General features: G+C 47.3%; 1 protein-coding gene and 8 non-coding genes across 9 annotated transcripts in view; 6 read left to right on the forward strand and 3 right to left on the reverse strand.

The window, feature by feature from the left end:
* BBS1 (Bardet-Biedl syndrome 1) overlaps nucleotides 1–15537 on the reverse strand; it is a 121847-nt gene that overhangs the window by 55720 nt on the left and 50590 nt on the right. Inside the window, exons 8-9 of the mRNA XM_075325628.1 lie at nucleotides 2397–2528; nucleotides 2067–2173 (exon numbers count right to left, since the gene is read on the reverse strand). Of these exons, the coding sequence (XP_075181743.1) occupies nucleotides 2067–2173; nucleotides 2397–2528 (239 nt within the window). The remainder of the gene's footprint in view (nucleotides 1–2066; nucleotides 2174–2396; nucleotides 2529–15537) is intronic.
* On the reverse strand, nucleotides 2830–2901 carry TRNAQ-CUG (transfer RNA glutamine (anticodon CUG)). The gene has a single exon. It is a non-coding gene; the product is annotated as a tRNA-Gln (tRNA).
* TRNAD-GUC (transfer RNA aspartic acid (anticodon GUC)) lies at nucleotides 3075–3146 on the reverse strand. The gene has a single exon. It is a non-coding gene; the product is annotated as a tRNA-Asp (tRNA).
* Nucleotides 3445–3516, forward strand: TRNAD-GUC (transfer RNA aspartic acid (anticodon GUC)). The gene has a single exon. It is a non-coding gene; the product is annotated as a tRNA-Asp (tRNA).
* Nucleotides 4337–4408, forward strand: TRNAD-GUC (transfer RNA aspartic acid (anticodon GUC)). The gene has a single exon. It is a non-coding gene; the product is annotated as a tRNA-Asp (tRNA).
* TRNAQ-CUG (transfer RNA glutamine (anticodon CUG)) lies at nucleotides 5643–5714 on the forward strand. The gene has a single exon. It is a non-coding gene; the product is annotated as a tRNA-Gln (tRNA).
* Nucleotides 6393–6464, forward strand: TRNAD-GUC (transfer RNA aspartic acid (anticodon GUC)). The gene has a single exon. It is a non-coding gene; the product is annotated as a tRNA-Asp (tRNA).
* On the forward strand, nucleotides 14545–14616 carry TRNAQ-CUG (transfer RNA glutamine (anticodon CUG)). Its single transcript has one exon. It is a non-coding gene; the product is annotated as a tRNA-Gln (tRNA).
* Nucleotides 15295–15366, forward strand: TRNAD-GUC (transfer RNA aspartic acid (anticodon GUC)). Its single transcript has one exon. It is a non-coding gene; the product is annotated as a tRNA-Asp (tRNA).

Raw genomic sequence — 15537 nt, forward strand, 5'->3', positions numbered from 1 at the left:
AGAGCAGGAGCTGCCGGCAAAGCGCAGGAAAGAAGTGACATGTCACTTCTTTTTACGCAGCGCTTCGGCAGTAGCCGAAGCGCTGCGCTCTTAAACGCCACGTGCGCACAGCCCCTGCACAATCTCCATAGACTGTGCAGGGGACGCAGGACGCATGCAGTTACGCTGCGCTACAAAGCGCAGCGTAACTGCATGTATTTACGCAACGTGCGCACATAGCCTTAATCTACAGGCTAATAGTGTTATGACAGTGCCCGATGTAAGCACTGACCTATAATTTCTCCGGCCATGACTGTATGACTAAAAGCTGGCGGCTCCCGGAAGAAATAAAGTTCAATTTCTCCCAGGTGCCGCACTTTCATTAATTTGCAGATTAACCTCATATCTGCAAGTAAATAGCCCCTCTTAATTCAGGACACCTTTTGGCTCTTGTGCGCCACCTTAAGGCACCATAGTCTAGATTACAACATTGCACTCTCAAAAAAAGGAAAACAAGGTTTATTCTTTGCAATTCTTGTATTTTTATTTATATAGAAATGTGACAGGGGGACGTTTCGGCCCAATAAGGCCTTCCTCACGCCTAGTCACTAGGATGAAGAGAAAAAATGGTAATCAGTTTTATACAATAATATACAATATTTACATATATACAAACAAAAAAAAACACAAAAAAAACCACTAAGAGTATGGTCTTGATGCATTAGAGACAACGAAAAAAAGAGAGAACAATAGAAAGGAATAAAAAACTAAGTCTAGGAGCAGAATGAAAGAAAAGAATGAAGAAGGTGGGGAGAAGGAGGGGGGGGGGAAGGAAAAGAGAGGGGAGGGACGAACAGTATGGGGTCCGGGCATACCTTCAAGTAGAAGATTTGGCTTATATGGAACAGATTCTGCTAGATGCAGGGAGAAGGAGGGGGGGGAAGGAAAAGAGAGGGGAGGGACGAACAGTATGGGGTCCGGGCATACCTTCAAGTAGAAGATTTGGCTTATATGGAACAGGTTCTGCTAGATGCAGGAATCCCTGCATCTAGCAGAATCTGTTCCATATAAGCCAAATCTTCTACTTGAAGGTATGCCCGGACCCCATACTGTTCGTCCCTCCCCTCTCTTTTCCTTCCCCCCCTCCTTCTCCCCACCTTCTTCATTCTTTTCTTTCATTCTGCTCCTAGACTTAGTTTTTTATTCCTTTCTATTGTTCTCTCTTTTTTTCGTTGTCTCTAATGCATCAAGACCATACTCTTAGTGTTTTTTTTGTGTTTTTTTTGTTTGTATATATGTAAATATTGTATATTATTGTATAAAACTGATTACCATTTTTTCTCTTCATCCTAGTGACTAGGCGTGAGGAAGGCCTTATTGGGCCGAAACGTCCCCCTGTCACATTTCTATATAAATAAAAATACAAGAATTGCAAAGAATAAACCTTGTTTTCCTTTTTTTGAGAGTGCAATGTTGTAATCTAGACTATATTACTGGACTTTGGTCCTCACATTTGCACCTCAACCTTCTTGACAGGCCGTGTGCACACCATAGCCTCTCTACCTTAAGGCACCAGTCAGGGATTGTACTACATTTCCATTGTCGTTTATGCTAGTTTTATGAATTCGCCAGCCTCGCATCCTCCACATAAGCGCCCCCAAAAAGAATTAGGACCGTTTCACATATCCGGCATTTCGCCCGATTACCAGATCCAGCACACAGTATACAGCATACAGTACAGTATAATAGAGTACAATGGCATCGCGGCAACCTCCAGTCACATGCTGTCATGTGACCGGAGCATGTGACCGGAGCTTGCCGCGATGCCATTGTACCGTATTACACTGTACTGGAGTGTGCCGGATCTGGTAATCCGGCGAAATGCCAAATGTGTGAAACGGCCCTTAGCGAACTATTTAGGTCTGCCGAACAAAAGTCACTATACTTATGCATGACTACGAATTTCAAACAGTTTTATGCCAGAATTGTAGCTAAATCCAGTTGATGAATCGGGGTCAATATCCTTCTACGGTCAGGGTATTATGATGATCTCCAATCTCAAACACAAGTTTAATACAATGCCATACCTGCGGAGGATGTATACGTTACCATTGCGGCATGCAACAGTAATACGGTATTCAATATCATACTGTCCATTTACATCCAGAAGAGCCGGGACGCTGGGAAGACTGACCTGTAAGAATGACGATTATTTATTATTCTGCACTAACAACAAAGGTAAGGATTCACTAGTGACCTGTCAAGTAGAGCAGAGCAGCCAGTTGTAGCCCGTGGCTTGGACACCATGGATCATGTGGGACACATTGATTTTTCATTTTAGTTGGGAAACAAATGTATCTTGTATAGAGTCAATGTCACAATATCAATCTAGATAAAATGGTACATAAGACGCTCACCCGGGTCAGTATAGTAAACGCCTCTGGATCCAATATAAATATTTCTCCACTTTCTGTCCCTATGACGAGGCAGCACACAGCGTCGTCATCTGCCATGTTCTTCTTCAGAGTCCCCATACAAGTGATCACGGTCTAGATATAGATTAAAAATAGGTTTAATGATATCATTGGATTATAAAGGAAACATGACAATATAAGTAATCGTGTTCGGTACAAAGAGGTCAAGAAAACACTGACAAAATACAGTATTCACAAACCTATTCACTTCCAGATAAACTTATATGACAACATAGTAGTGGGACAGTCTACTGGGCAGAAGGAATCCTTCTAATTTGTCAAATAGGTTCATTTAAGCTATCAAATTGCAACCTATTTAATAATGAATTTAGTACTATGTAAAATGATCAAGGAATTAAAAAAAAAAAAAAAATTCAGGTCCCACCGAGATTTGAACTCGGATCGCTGGATTCAGAGTCCAGAGTGCTAACCATTACACCATGGAACCTGACATGAAGGCTCAAGGTCATCCCTCCATCATGTGATTCTTGTCCATCAAAATGACCATTACTGGAATTTTGTAAATTTTTTATCAAGTTCCCTTGTTCTGGCAATTGCATTGACGTTAAATGCAATAAGTACAAAATGAAAATGGTCTCAGAATGAATAAAAAAAATAAGCCTCCCCGTCGGGGAATTGAACCCCGGTCTCCCGCGTGACAGGCGGGGATACTCACCACTATACTAACGAGGACTGACTTCTAAAAACTTGGCTAAAAAGTAAAGCCAGGTTTTGTGGAAAAATCTGACTTAGGCTATATCCAAACACTGCATTTTTGTGGTGACCACAAAAATTCACCAAAAAAAACACCCTGTGTAAAAAAAAAAACAACCCACATCAAAAATGCATGCGTTTTTAGGCCATGCAATTTTTTATGCATTTTTTTTTTTTATCACCAATGGGTAAAAATAATGCTGCATTTTTGAGGCCCCAGAAAAAAAGTATGACCTGTCCAATGCCACCGTCAGTCATCCCAAATTATCCAAGCAAGTCCTCGTTAGTATAGTGGTGAGTATCCCCGCCTGTCACGCGGGAGACCGGGGTTCAATTCCCCGACGGGGAGGCTTCATTTTTTCTTTTTTTATTCGGAGACCATTTTCATTTTGAACTTACTGCATTTAATGTCAATGCAATTGCTACAACAAGGAACTTGTTAAAAAATTAGCAAAATTCCACCAACGTTAACTTTGATACAAGGGTCACAGGAAGCAGGACTGATCTTCAGCATTCATGAGGGGCAGCAGGAGCAGTTCCAGAGTCTCCAGCACAGCTGTAAGTATGGAGCACTTGCTCTAATCTCCCTATCCCTTCTACCACCATTTTTAAGCTTACATGGGGATCAATTCTGGACTGGAACAAGGCTATGTCCGCATGTGTGCGTTCTGGTTGACAAAATGCAGTGTTTTGACAGCAGTAAACACTGCGTGTGCCTAAAAACATGCATCCAAAACGCTGCGTTTGGAATACATTTCGGATGCGTTCTGGATGCATTTTTGACAGTGTGCTTCGAAAGGCAGAGAGAGAGTAGGTGGAAAATGCAACCAAAAAACGCACAAAAGAAGTGACATGCTTCTTTTTGAAACACATTGATTTTGTCAAATATTTGGCATCCAAAACGCAATGAGCGCATGGAATTTGCAGACTTCTCATAGACTTTGCTGGGGAGACACAACGCATGCATTTTGACAATGAGACGCTGCAGTTTGAAACACAGCCAAAACGCAGGAAAAATGCACACGTGCGCACACAGCCTAAAAATGCTGGATACAAAAAAATTGTCTATGATGCTACTAGCAATTACAGTGAAAACTTTATTTATTGATATGATTCACATATGACCTGTCCAATTCAACCACAAGAGCATTTCTAAGCCAGCCCTCAAGTCCTCGTTAGTATAGTGGTGAGTATCCCCGCCTGTCACGCGGGAGACCGGGGTTCAATTCCCCGACGGGGAGGCTTGATGTTTTATATTTATTTTTTTTCAAACCTCTCTGTATAGAAATAAAAAAATTGTTTAAAAGAACAGAGAGTCCTCAGTGGTTGATACCTTTTAATGGCTAACTGAAAAGATGGTAATAATTGCAAGCTTTCGAGACTACTCAGGTCTCTTCATCAGGCATGGTATAACCAAAATCTGAAGAGTCACGTATTTATACACAACAGGACTTAGAATAGTGCAGTAAAAAAAAAAAAAAAAAAAAAAAAAAAAAAAAAAAAAAAAGGAACAAGTTATATGAAACAGAACTATCTCTATGGCAGGGGGACAAGCTGTTCTAGCCATAAATACTGCTGCAGTTCAGTGTGAAAGTTTCACACTGAACTGCAGCAGTATTTATGGCTAGAACAGCTTGTCCCCCTGCCATAGAGATAGTTCTGTTTCATATAACTTGTTCCTTTTTTTTTTTTTTTTTTTTTTTTTTTTTTTTTTTTTTTACTGCACTATTCTAAGTCCTGTTGTGTATAAATACGTGACTCTTCAGATTTTGTGTTATACCATGCCTGATGAAGAGACCTGAGTAGTCTCGAAAGCTTGCAATTATTACCATCTTTTCAGTTAGCCATTAAAAGGTATCAACCACTGAGGACTCTCTGTTCTTTTAAACAATTTTTTTATCTCTACTGGCTAACACGGTACAAAGATATATTTTACTTGTGTATAGAAATAGTATTTTATGATACTTCTCGGCAGGCCAACGACTAGCACATTAGCTTTTTTCCAATCACTAATGCTGATTTTATCCCACCTAATGATGATCTGTTGGAAAGGGCCATAAGATCATATTACCCAACAAATCAGCGTTTTGCTTGCTCGTTGGGTGATCGGGAGCCTGTTCCTAGGAAAGCGCCTTCACAATGATGTGCGGTGTAAATGTACCTTAAGCCTTTACTATAACGAGACTTTATAAAATAAATAACATTTAAAAACGCGCTGCAAGTATGGCAGAGAACTTGGTTTGGTAACTAGAAAATCTATACCTTAAAAATTTGTGACTCACTGGCAGTGGTTTCTCCTGAAGATTTGTGACTCACTGGCAGTGGTTTCTCCTGAAGATTTGTGACTCACTGGCAGTGGTTTCTCCTAAAGATTTGTGACTCACTGGCAGTGGTTTCTCCTAAAGATTTGTGACTCACTGGCAGTGGTTTCTCCTGTTTTTCCAAAGTGGAAGCACAGAACCAACAACCATACAAGGTTCCATGGTGTAATGGTTAGCACTCTGGACTCTGAATCCAGCGATCCGAGTTCAAATCTCGGTGGGACCTGAATTTTTTTTTTTTTTTATTTCAATTTATAAATTAAAATTTCAACTAATACATTTCTGTTATTTCTATATCTTTATGTTTCCATTCAGCACTACTTCAGTGGATTAACTATATTTATCCAGCAGGATGACCCTTTTGAAAAGTACCAATTGTATCAAAAATGTCTTTCAATTTTACAAGAAGACTATATAGATGTGCATATTCACATTACATAGTTACTTAGGTTGAAAAAAAAATCCTAGGTCCATCTAGTTCAACCTTCCTCCACCAGTTCTACATTTTGTCCCTAAGTCACTTACAACCAACAATGTTGTGTGTACTGAGGAAATCATCCAGCCCATTTTTAAAAGCTATTATATTGTCTGCCATTACTACCTCTAGTGGTAGGGTATTCCACAGTCTGACTGCTCTAACTGTAAAGAACCCTTTCCTATTTAGCTGTCGGAATCGCTTTTCTTCCACTCGCAGTGAGTGCCCCCTGGTCCTTAGTATTGTCTTTGGAAGAAATACCGTGTTTTTCCAAAAATAAGACCTCCCCCAAAAATAAGCCCAGCAGTGCTGGATACGAAAAATTGTCTATGATGCCAACAGCAATTAAAGTTTTCACTGTATTACTTATGAGTCACATATGACCTGTCCAATGCAACCACAAGAGCATTCCTAAAGAAGCCATGCAAGTCCTCGTTAGTATAGTGGTGAGTATCCCCGCCTGTCACGCGGGAGACCGGGGTTCAATTCCCCGACGGGGAGGCTTTATGTTTATTTATTTTTTTCAAACCTCTCTGTATAGAAAAACGGATTTTTGTGTACTCACTGTAAAATCGTTTTCTCTTAGCCATCATTGGGGGACACAGGACCATGGGTGTTATGCTGCCTATCCATAGGAGGACACTAAGTAGATGCAAAAGCATAGCTCCTCCTCTGCAGTATACACCCCCTGGCCGGCCCAGGCAAGCTCAGTTTTAGTACACAAGCAGTAGGAGAAAAAACCCAGTAAAAACTTACCTCAACAGAGGAACATGAGAAAAGAAGAGTCATAACCAAATAAGGTACTGAGAAAACCAAGACCCAACAGGGCAACAGGGTGGGTGCTGTGTCCCCCAATGATGGCTAAGAGAAAACGATTTTACGGTGAGTACACAAAAAAGAGAATTTTGTTTACTTACCGTAAATTCTTTTTCTTATAGTTCCGTATTGGTAGACCCAGACCTTGGGTATTTAGCTTCTGCCTCCGGAGGACACACAAAGTACTACACTTAAAAGTGTAGCTCCTCCCTCTGAGCTTATACACCCCCTGGTGAGTCATACCCAGCCAGTTTAGTGCAAAAGCTGAAGGAGAATAGCCACCTACAAGTAGAACAGAGCAAGAGCCGGAACAACCGGAGACTCTGTCCACGACAACACCCGGTGATAACACGCGGAACAAGAATTTGCCAACAGGCAACATGGAGGGTGCTGGGTCTCCCAATACGGAACTATAAGAAAAAGAATTTACGGTAAGTAAACAAAATTCTCTTTTTCTTTATCGTTCCTTTGGGAGACCCAGACCTTGGGACGTTCCAAAGCAGTCCCTGGGTGGGAATAAACAGAAAAACTGAGAAGTAGGCAGAACCTAACTTCACAAATTGGCGACAGCCGCCTGAAGGATGCGTCTGCCCAAGCTCGCATCTGCCGAAGCATGAGCATGCACTTGGTAGTGCTTCGAGAAGGTATGCAGGCTAGTCCACGTGGCAGCCTGACAGACTTGTTGAGCTGTAGCCTGGTGCCTGAAAGCCCAAGAGGCACCGACAGCTCTGGTCGAATGTGCCTTGATCCCAGGCGGGGGAGGCACCTGAGTACTCTGGTAGGCGTCCGAAATGTTCGATCTAATCCAACGGGCTAAGGTCGGCTTAGAAGCAGGGAGGCCCTTGCGCCGACCTGTGGTTAGCACAAAAAGAGAGGTGCACCGCCTGAGCGCAGCGGTGCGAGACACATAGATCCGGAGAGCACGCACCAGATCCAGAGTATGCAGCGCTTTTTCAAAGCGATGAACAGGAGCCGGACAGAAGGAAGGTAGGGTAATGTCCTGGTTAAGGTGGAAAGGAGAGACCACCTTAGGGAGAAAGTCCGGAGTCGGACGGAGAACCACCTTGTCTTGATGAAAAACTAAAAAAGGTGACTCCGAAGAGAGCGCAGCCAAATCAGAGACTCTCCTGAGGGAAGTTATGGCCACCAGAAAGGCCACCTTCTGAGAAAGACGATACAAAGAAACCTCCCTAAGAGGCTCAAAAGGGGGTTTCTGCAATACCGTGAGGACCAAGTTAAGGTCCCAGGGATCCAAGGGCCGCCGATAAGGCGGAATGATGTGAGAGGCGCCTTGCATGAAGGTGCGGACCTGAGCCAGCCGAGCGAGACGCCGCTGGAACAGAACTGACAGAGCTGAGACTTGTCCCTTGAGAGAGTTGAGGGACAGTCCTAGCTGCAGACCGGACTGTAGAAAAGACAGAAGGGTCGGCAAGGAGAATGGCCAAGGAGGATGGTCGGTAGAGCGACACCAGGACAGGAAAATTTTCCAAGTCCTGTGATAGATCTTAGCGGAGGAAGACTTACGGGCCTGAGTCATAGTGGAGATGACTTCAGGAGGGATACCAGAAGCCGTCAAAATCCAGGACTCAAGAGCCACGCCGTCAATTTGAGAGCCGCAGAATTCGGGCGGAAAAACGGACCTTGCGAGAGTAGGTCTGGACGGTCCGGGAGATGCCACGGCATCTCTACGGACAGATGGAGCAGGTCTGGATACCAAGCTCGCCTGGGCCAGTCCGGTGCAATGAGGATGACTCGACGGCCCTCCATTCTGATCTTGCGCAGGACTCTGGGCAAGAGAGCTAGAGGGGGAAACACGTAGGACAGACGAAACTGGGACCAGTCTTGAACCAGAGCGTCCGCGGCGAAGGCCTGAGGATCGTGGGAGCGAGCCACGTAAACAGGAACTTTGTGGTTGTGACGGAATGCCATTAGGTCCACGTCCGGAGTGCCTAATTTGCGGCAGATTGACTGAAACACTGCCGGGTGCAGGGACCACTCGCCACCGTCCACGGTTTGACGGCTGAGATAATCTGCTTCCCAGTTTTCCACGCCTGGGATGTGGACTGCGGATATGGTGGACTTGGAGTCCTCCGCCCATTGAAGTATTCGTTGTACCTCTATCATTGCCAGGCGGCTGCGTGTCCCGCCTTGGTGATTGATGTAGGCAACCGCTGTTGCGTTGTCTGACTGGACTCGAATGTGCCTGCCCGCCAACAGGTGGTGAAAAGCTAGGAGAGCTAGAAGCACGGCTCTGGTTTCCAGCACATTGATTGAAAGGGCTGACTCGGACGGAGTCCAAGTGCCCTGCGCTCTGTGGTGGAGACATACCGCTCCCCAGCCGGATAGACTGGCATCCGTGGTGAGAATCACCCAGGACGGGGCCAGGAAGGAGCGCCCTTGGGACAGGGAGAGGGGCCGAAGCCACCACTGAAGAGAGCTCCTGGTCCGTGGCGACAGAGCCACTAACCTGTGTAAGGAGGAAGGCAGCTTGTCCCAACAGCGGAGAATGTCCAGCTGCAGGGGGCGCAGATGGAACTGGGCAAAGGGAACAGCCTCCATGGACGCCACCATTTGACCCAGCACCTGCATCAGATGCCTGAGGATATAACGGCGGGGCCTCAGCAGAGAGCGCACCGCTAGCTGGAGTGACTGCTGTTTGACTAAGGGCAACTTCACAAGTGCCGGCAAAGTCTCGAACTGCATCCCTAGGTACGTGAGACTCTGGGTCGGAGTCAGAGTGGATTTGGGAAGATTGACAAGCCACCCGAATTGGGCTAGAGTGGCGAGAGTGAGCGAGACACTCCGCTGACAGTCTGCGCTGGATGAAGCCTTGACTAGAAGGTCGTCCAGGTAAGGAATCACTGCCAACCCCTGGAGGTGCAGAACGGCAATAACTGCTGCCATGACCTTGGTGAATACCCGAGGGGCCGTGGCTAACCCGAAGGGGAGAGCCACGAATTGGAAATGATCTTCTCCTATTGCAAAACGTAGCCAACGCTGGTGTGAAACTGCAATTGGCACATGCAGATAGGCATCTCTGATGTCGATGGATGCCAGGAAATCCCCTTGGGTCATTGAGGCAATGACTGATCGCAGAGACTCCATGCGAAAGTGCCGCACCTGAACATGCTTGTTGAGAAGCTTGAGATCCAGGATGGGCCGGAAGGTACCGTCCTTTTTGGGAACTAGGAAGAGATTTGAGTAGAAACCTCTGAACCGTTCCCGGGCGGGAACTGGTACAATTACTCCGTTGGCCTGCAAGGAACAGAGAAAAAATCTGTTTGGCGGGCTGGAGGAGAATTCTATCCTGTAGTCGTGGGAGAAGATATCTCTCACCCACTGATCGGAGATGTGTTGAAACCAAGCGTCGCCAAAGTGGGAGAGCCTGCCACCGACTAAGGACGTCGCCGGAGCGGGCAGAGAGTCAGGAGGAGGCTGCCTTAGTGGCAGCACCTCCTGCGGTCTTCTGTGGACGCGCTTTTGGGCGCCAGTTGGATTTCTGGTCCTTAGCTGAGTTAGCGGACGAGGCCGAGGGCTTAGAGGACGACCAGTTGGAGGAACGAAAGGAGCGAAACCTCGACTGATTCCTACCCTGGGCAGGTTTCCTGGTTTTGGTTTGTGGCATGGAAGTACTCTTCCCGCCAGTAGCTTCTTTAATAATTTCATCCAGCTGTTCTCCGAACAGCCGGGACCCAGCAAAAGGGAGCCCAGCAAGAAACTTCTTGGAAGAAGCATCTGCCTTCCACTCTCGAAGCCACAAAATCCTACGGATAACAAGAGAATTAGCCGAAGCCACCGCAGTGCGGTGAGAAGCCTCCAGCATGGCAGACATGGCATAAGATGAAAAAGCTGAAGCTTGAGAAGTTAAGGCAACCATTTCGGGCATAGATTCCCTGGTGAGGGAATGCATCTCCTCTAGAGAAGCAGAGATGGCTTTGAGAGCCCACACTGCTGCAAAAGTCGGGGAAAACGCGGCCCCCGCCGCTTCATACACGGATTTGGCCAGAAGGTCAATCTGACGGTCAGTGGAATCCTTAAGGGAGGTGCCATCAGCCACCGACACAACGGTCCGGGCTGAGAGCCTAGACACCGGAGGGTCTACCTTTGGGGAATGAGCCCACTCCTTGACCACCTCAGGTGGAAAGGGGAAACGGTCATCAGAACCACGCTTTGGGAAGCATTTGTCAGGACAGGCCCTGGGTTTGGTCACAGCGGCCTGAAAACTGGAGTGGTTAAAGAACACACTCTTTGTCCTCTTAGGCGAGGTAAACTGGTGCTTTTCTGCCAGAGAGGGTTGCTCCTCTGATACTGGCGGATTGAGATCCAATACAGAATTAATGGAAGCAATCAAGTCACTAAGATCTGAGTCACCCTCGGAAAGATCAATGGGGTACATGGAGTTAGCCTCCGAGCCCCCTGTAAAGGCATCCTCCTCATCCTGCGAGTCAGCTCTTGAATCAGAGCCGCGGGAGGAGGAGGGAGAGGAAACCCTGCGTCTCCTCTTAGGAGGACGGGGTCTGGGCCCTGATGATGAATCCTCTGTGAGCTCCGGTCCTAAGGGGCCCTTAGCAGTAGAGGCACCCTGTGAAAGGGGCTGATGCATATTCATCAAAGTCCTGGACAGAAGTCCCATGGACTCAGCAAAAGACTGGGAGATACCTAGAAACTACCCAAGCCGGGGGTTCAGCCACAGGTGCAGAAGCAGCCTGAGAGACCACTGGGGGTGAGACTCCAGGCTGTGGCACCGCCAAGTTAGAGCAGACATCACAATGTGGATAGGTGCTCGGTTCAGGCAGCAGGAGCTTACATGCAGTGCATACAGTATAAAGCTTTGGAGCCTTGCTCCTCGTGTGAGACATGCTGCTGGAGTGGGGGCTCTGCAAGAGAATGAACCCCAGAGAGTATATACAGAGGTCCACAACCAGAGACCGGTTGTGGCTTACCAGACCGCTGGAAGCGGTGTTGTGTGCCCTCCAGATCCCGAAGCCCGGACCCCCAATGCACAGCACCTCAGCAGGGATGCAGAGTGTAGCCAGCGCCGAGTGAACCCTCTGAGAAAATGGCCGCCGGAGCGAAGAGAGGGGGCGGGACTTGGGGCGTTCCTGGAGGAGAGTGGGATCTGGAGAGCCATAGAGACCTACAGGGGAGGAGACACGCACAGCAGTGGGGAGTGTCCCTCCCCTGTGCAGAACGGCCACCGGGAGGAGCCGAGCCTGTCCCTCTGCATGAGTGACATGCGAGGGCAGTGAGCAGAAACTAGGCCTCCGGCAAAGCCGGGGCCTAAATTTGAGCGGCGAGGCCGACGCGCAGGCACCATCGGCGCGGTTCTCGGGCGACAGCTAGAGAAAGCGCCGGAAATGCCAATAAATACAGTAAGCACACTCTCCCCAAACAATAAAGCACAGGGACCCCCAATATATAAACGTCTCAGGTACTTAGCTGCTGAGACGCAGGGCCAGGTCCCTGGGGATGAGTGCTCCGGTCCAGCAGGGTCCTGAAGGGCTGCGGATAGAGACCGGTCTCCTGCCAGGCATGGAGACCGTGCTGGCTCCCACTTCAAGCCAGAGCCCAGGAGGGATGGTGAAGGAGCACGGCATGTAAGGCTCCAGCCTTGGAAATCAACCTTACAACACCGCCGACACAGTGGGGTGAGAAGGGACATGCCGGGGGTCCAGACGTGGACCCGCACTTCTTCAATCTTTTCCAAAAAAGAAAAATCATATGAGAATGCATGTGTGGATGTATGCCTCCTGAACACAAAGCGATAAACTGGCTGGGTATGACTCACCAGGGGGTGTATAAGCGCAGAGGGAGGAGCTACACTTTTAAGTGTAGTACTTTGTGTGTCCTCCGGAGGCAGAAGCTAAACATCCAAGGTCAAGGTCTGGGTCTCCCAAAGGAACGATAAAGAAAATCCATTTTTCTCTGACGCCTCATTGGGGGACACAGGACCATGGGACGTCCTAAAGCAGTCCATGGGTGGGAAACATAAAAGAAGACAACACAACCCAAGGACTAGGAACCAGTCCCAGACAGCCTGGAGCGCCTACTGAGAGAGGTGCTCTACTGCCGTTTGCAGAATTTTCCTACCCAGATTTGCCTCAGTTGAAACCTGGGTATGGACTCTGTAATGCTTTGAAAATGTATGTAGGCTAGACCAGGTCGCAGCCTTACACACCAGTTCCACTGAAGCCTGATGCCGAATTGACCACAAAGCACCAACTGCTCGCGTGGAATGAGCCCGCAGCCCACTAGGAATGGGCTTGAGTTGCAAGCGGTAGACTTCCTGGATCGCAGAGCGAATCTAGCGAGCCAGCGTCGTCTTTGAAGCTGCCTGTCCCTTCTTAGGCCCCTCAGGAATGACGAACAAAGAGTCCGTTTTCCTAAAGGGGGCTGTCCTGGATATGTAATATCTGAGAGCTCTGACGAGGTCTAACGAATGCAGAGACCTTTCCACCCTATGAACCGGGTGTAGACAAAAGGAAGGCAGGACAATGTCCTCATTCAAATGAAACGGGGTAAGAACCTTTGGAAGGAATCCAGAAGGGGCGCAGAACCACCTTGTCCTGGTGAAAGATCAGAAAAGGCTCGCGGCAAGAGAGTGCTGCCAACTCCGAAACCTGTCTGATGGACGTAATTGCCACTAAGAATGTTACCTTCCAGGACAGAAGAGCAAAGGAGGATTCCTTGAGGGGTTCAAAGGGAGACCTCTGGAGACCGTCCAGAACGAGGTTGAGGTCCCATGGTTCCAGCGGCCGTTTGTACGGGGGAACTAGATGGGAAACACCCTGGAGGAAGGTCTTGACTTGCGGTTTTTGAGCCAGGCGGCATTGGTTGAAGATTGAGAGTGCTGAGACTTGTCCTTTAAGGGAACTGAGAACCAACCCCGCTTGCAAGCAAGACTGTAGAAAGTCGAGAATTCTGGGGATGGCCAGAGGCATAGGCTGGACGTTAGTTTCCCTGCACCATGAAAGGTAGATTTTCCACGTACGGTGGTAAATGCGGGATGAAGCAGGCTTTCGGGCGCTGATCATGGTGGCAATAACCGCGGGGGAGAATCCCGCTCTTGTTAATACTCAGGTCTCAATGGCCATGCCGTCAGCTTCAGGGCTCTGGAGTTCTGATGGGAAATGGGCCCTTGGGTCAGCAAGTCTGGGATGTCTGGAAGGCGCCACGGTGCGTCTGTGAGCATTTGTACTGATTCGGCGTACCAGGCGCGCCTGGGCCAGTCCGGTGCCATCATTATCACCGGGACTCCCTCTGCCTTGATCTTACTGATTACCCGCGGCAGCAGGGGTAGAGGTGGAAATATGTAAGGCAGGAGGAAGTGGTGCCAGGAGCAGACTAGAGCATCCGCGCCGATGGACTGCGGGTCGCGTGACCTGGCTATGAACGCGGGTACCTTTGCATTCAACCTTGAGGCCATTAGGTCCACGTCTGGTGTGCCCAAATGAGTGCAGATGTGTAGAAACACATCTGGGTGGAGAGACCATTCTCCGGCAGCCAGGCCTTGGCGACTCAGAAAGTCTGCTGCCCAGTTCTCTACCCCCGGTATATGTACCGCTGATATCACTGATCCCGTCGATTTGGCCCAGCTGAGGATCTTGTGGGCCTCGAGATAAGCCGCTTTGCTGCGGGTGCCCCCCTGCCGATTGATATAGATTTGTGACTCACTGGCAGTGGTTTCTCCTCAAGATTTGTGACTCACTGGCAGTGGTTTCTCCTGTTTTTCCAAAGTGGAAGCACAGAACCAACAACCATACAAGGTTCCATGGTGTAATGGTTAGCACTCTGGACTCTGAATCCAGCGATCCGAGTTCAAATCTCGGTGGGACCTGAATTTTTTTTTTTTTTTATTTCAATTTATAAATTAAAATTTCAACTAATACATTTCTGTTATTTCTATATCTTTATGTTTCCATTCAGCACTACTTCAGTGGATTAACTATATTTATCCAGCAGGATGACCCTTTTGAAAAGTACCAATTGTATCAAAAATGTCTTTCAATTTTACAAGTAGACTATATAGATGTGCATATTCACATTACATAGTTACTTAGGTTGAAAAAAAACCCCTAGGTCCATCTAGTTCAACCTTCCTCCACCAGTTCTACATTTTGTCCCTAAGTCACTTACAACCAACAATGTTGTGTGTACTGAGGAAATCATCCAGCCCATTTTTAAAAGCTATTATATTGTCTGCCATTACTACCTCTAGTGGTAGGGTATTCCACAGTCTGACTGCTCTAACTGTAAAGAACCCTTTCCTATTTAGCTGTCGGAATCGCTTTTCTTCCACTCGCAGTGAGTGCCCCCTGGTCCTTAGTATTGTCTTTGGAAGAAATACCGTGTTTTTCCAAAAATAAGACCTCCCCCAAAAATAAGCCCAGCAGTGCTGGATACGAAAAATTGTCTATGATGCCAACAGCAATTAAAGTTTTCAATGTATTACTTATGAGTCACATATGACCTGTCCAATGCAACCACAAGAGCATTCCTAAAGAAGCCATGCAAGTCCTCGTTAGTATAGTGGTGAGTATCCCCGCCTGTCACGCGGGAGACCGGGGTTCAATTCCCCGACGGGGAGGCTTTATGTTTATTTATTTTTTTCAAACCTCTCTGTATAGAAAAACGGATTTTTGTGTACTCACTGTAAAATCGTTTTCTCTTAGCCATCATTGGGGGACACAGGACCATGGGTGTTATGCTGCCTATCCATAGGAGGACACTAAGTAGATGCAAAAGCATAGCTCCTCCT

Source organism: Anomaloglossus baeobatrachus, chromosome 10 (genome assembly GCF_048569485.1).
Source record: "Anomaloglossus baeobatrachus isolate aAnoBae1 chromosome 10, aAnoBae1.hap1, whole genome shotgun sequence".
NCBI classification, from domain to species: Eukaryota; Metazoa; Chordata; class Amphibia; order Anura; family Aromobatidae; genus Anomaloglossus; species Anomaloglossus baeobatrachus.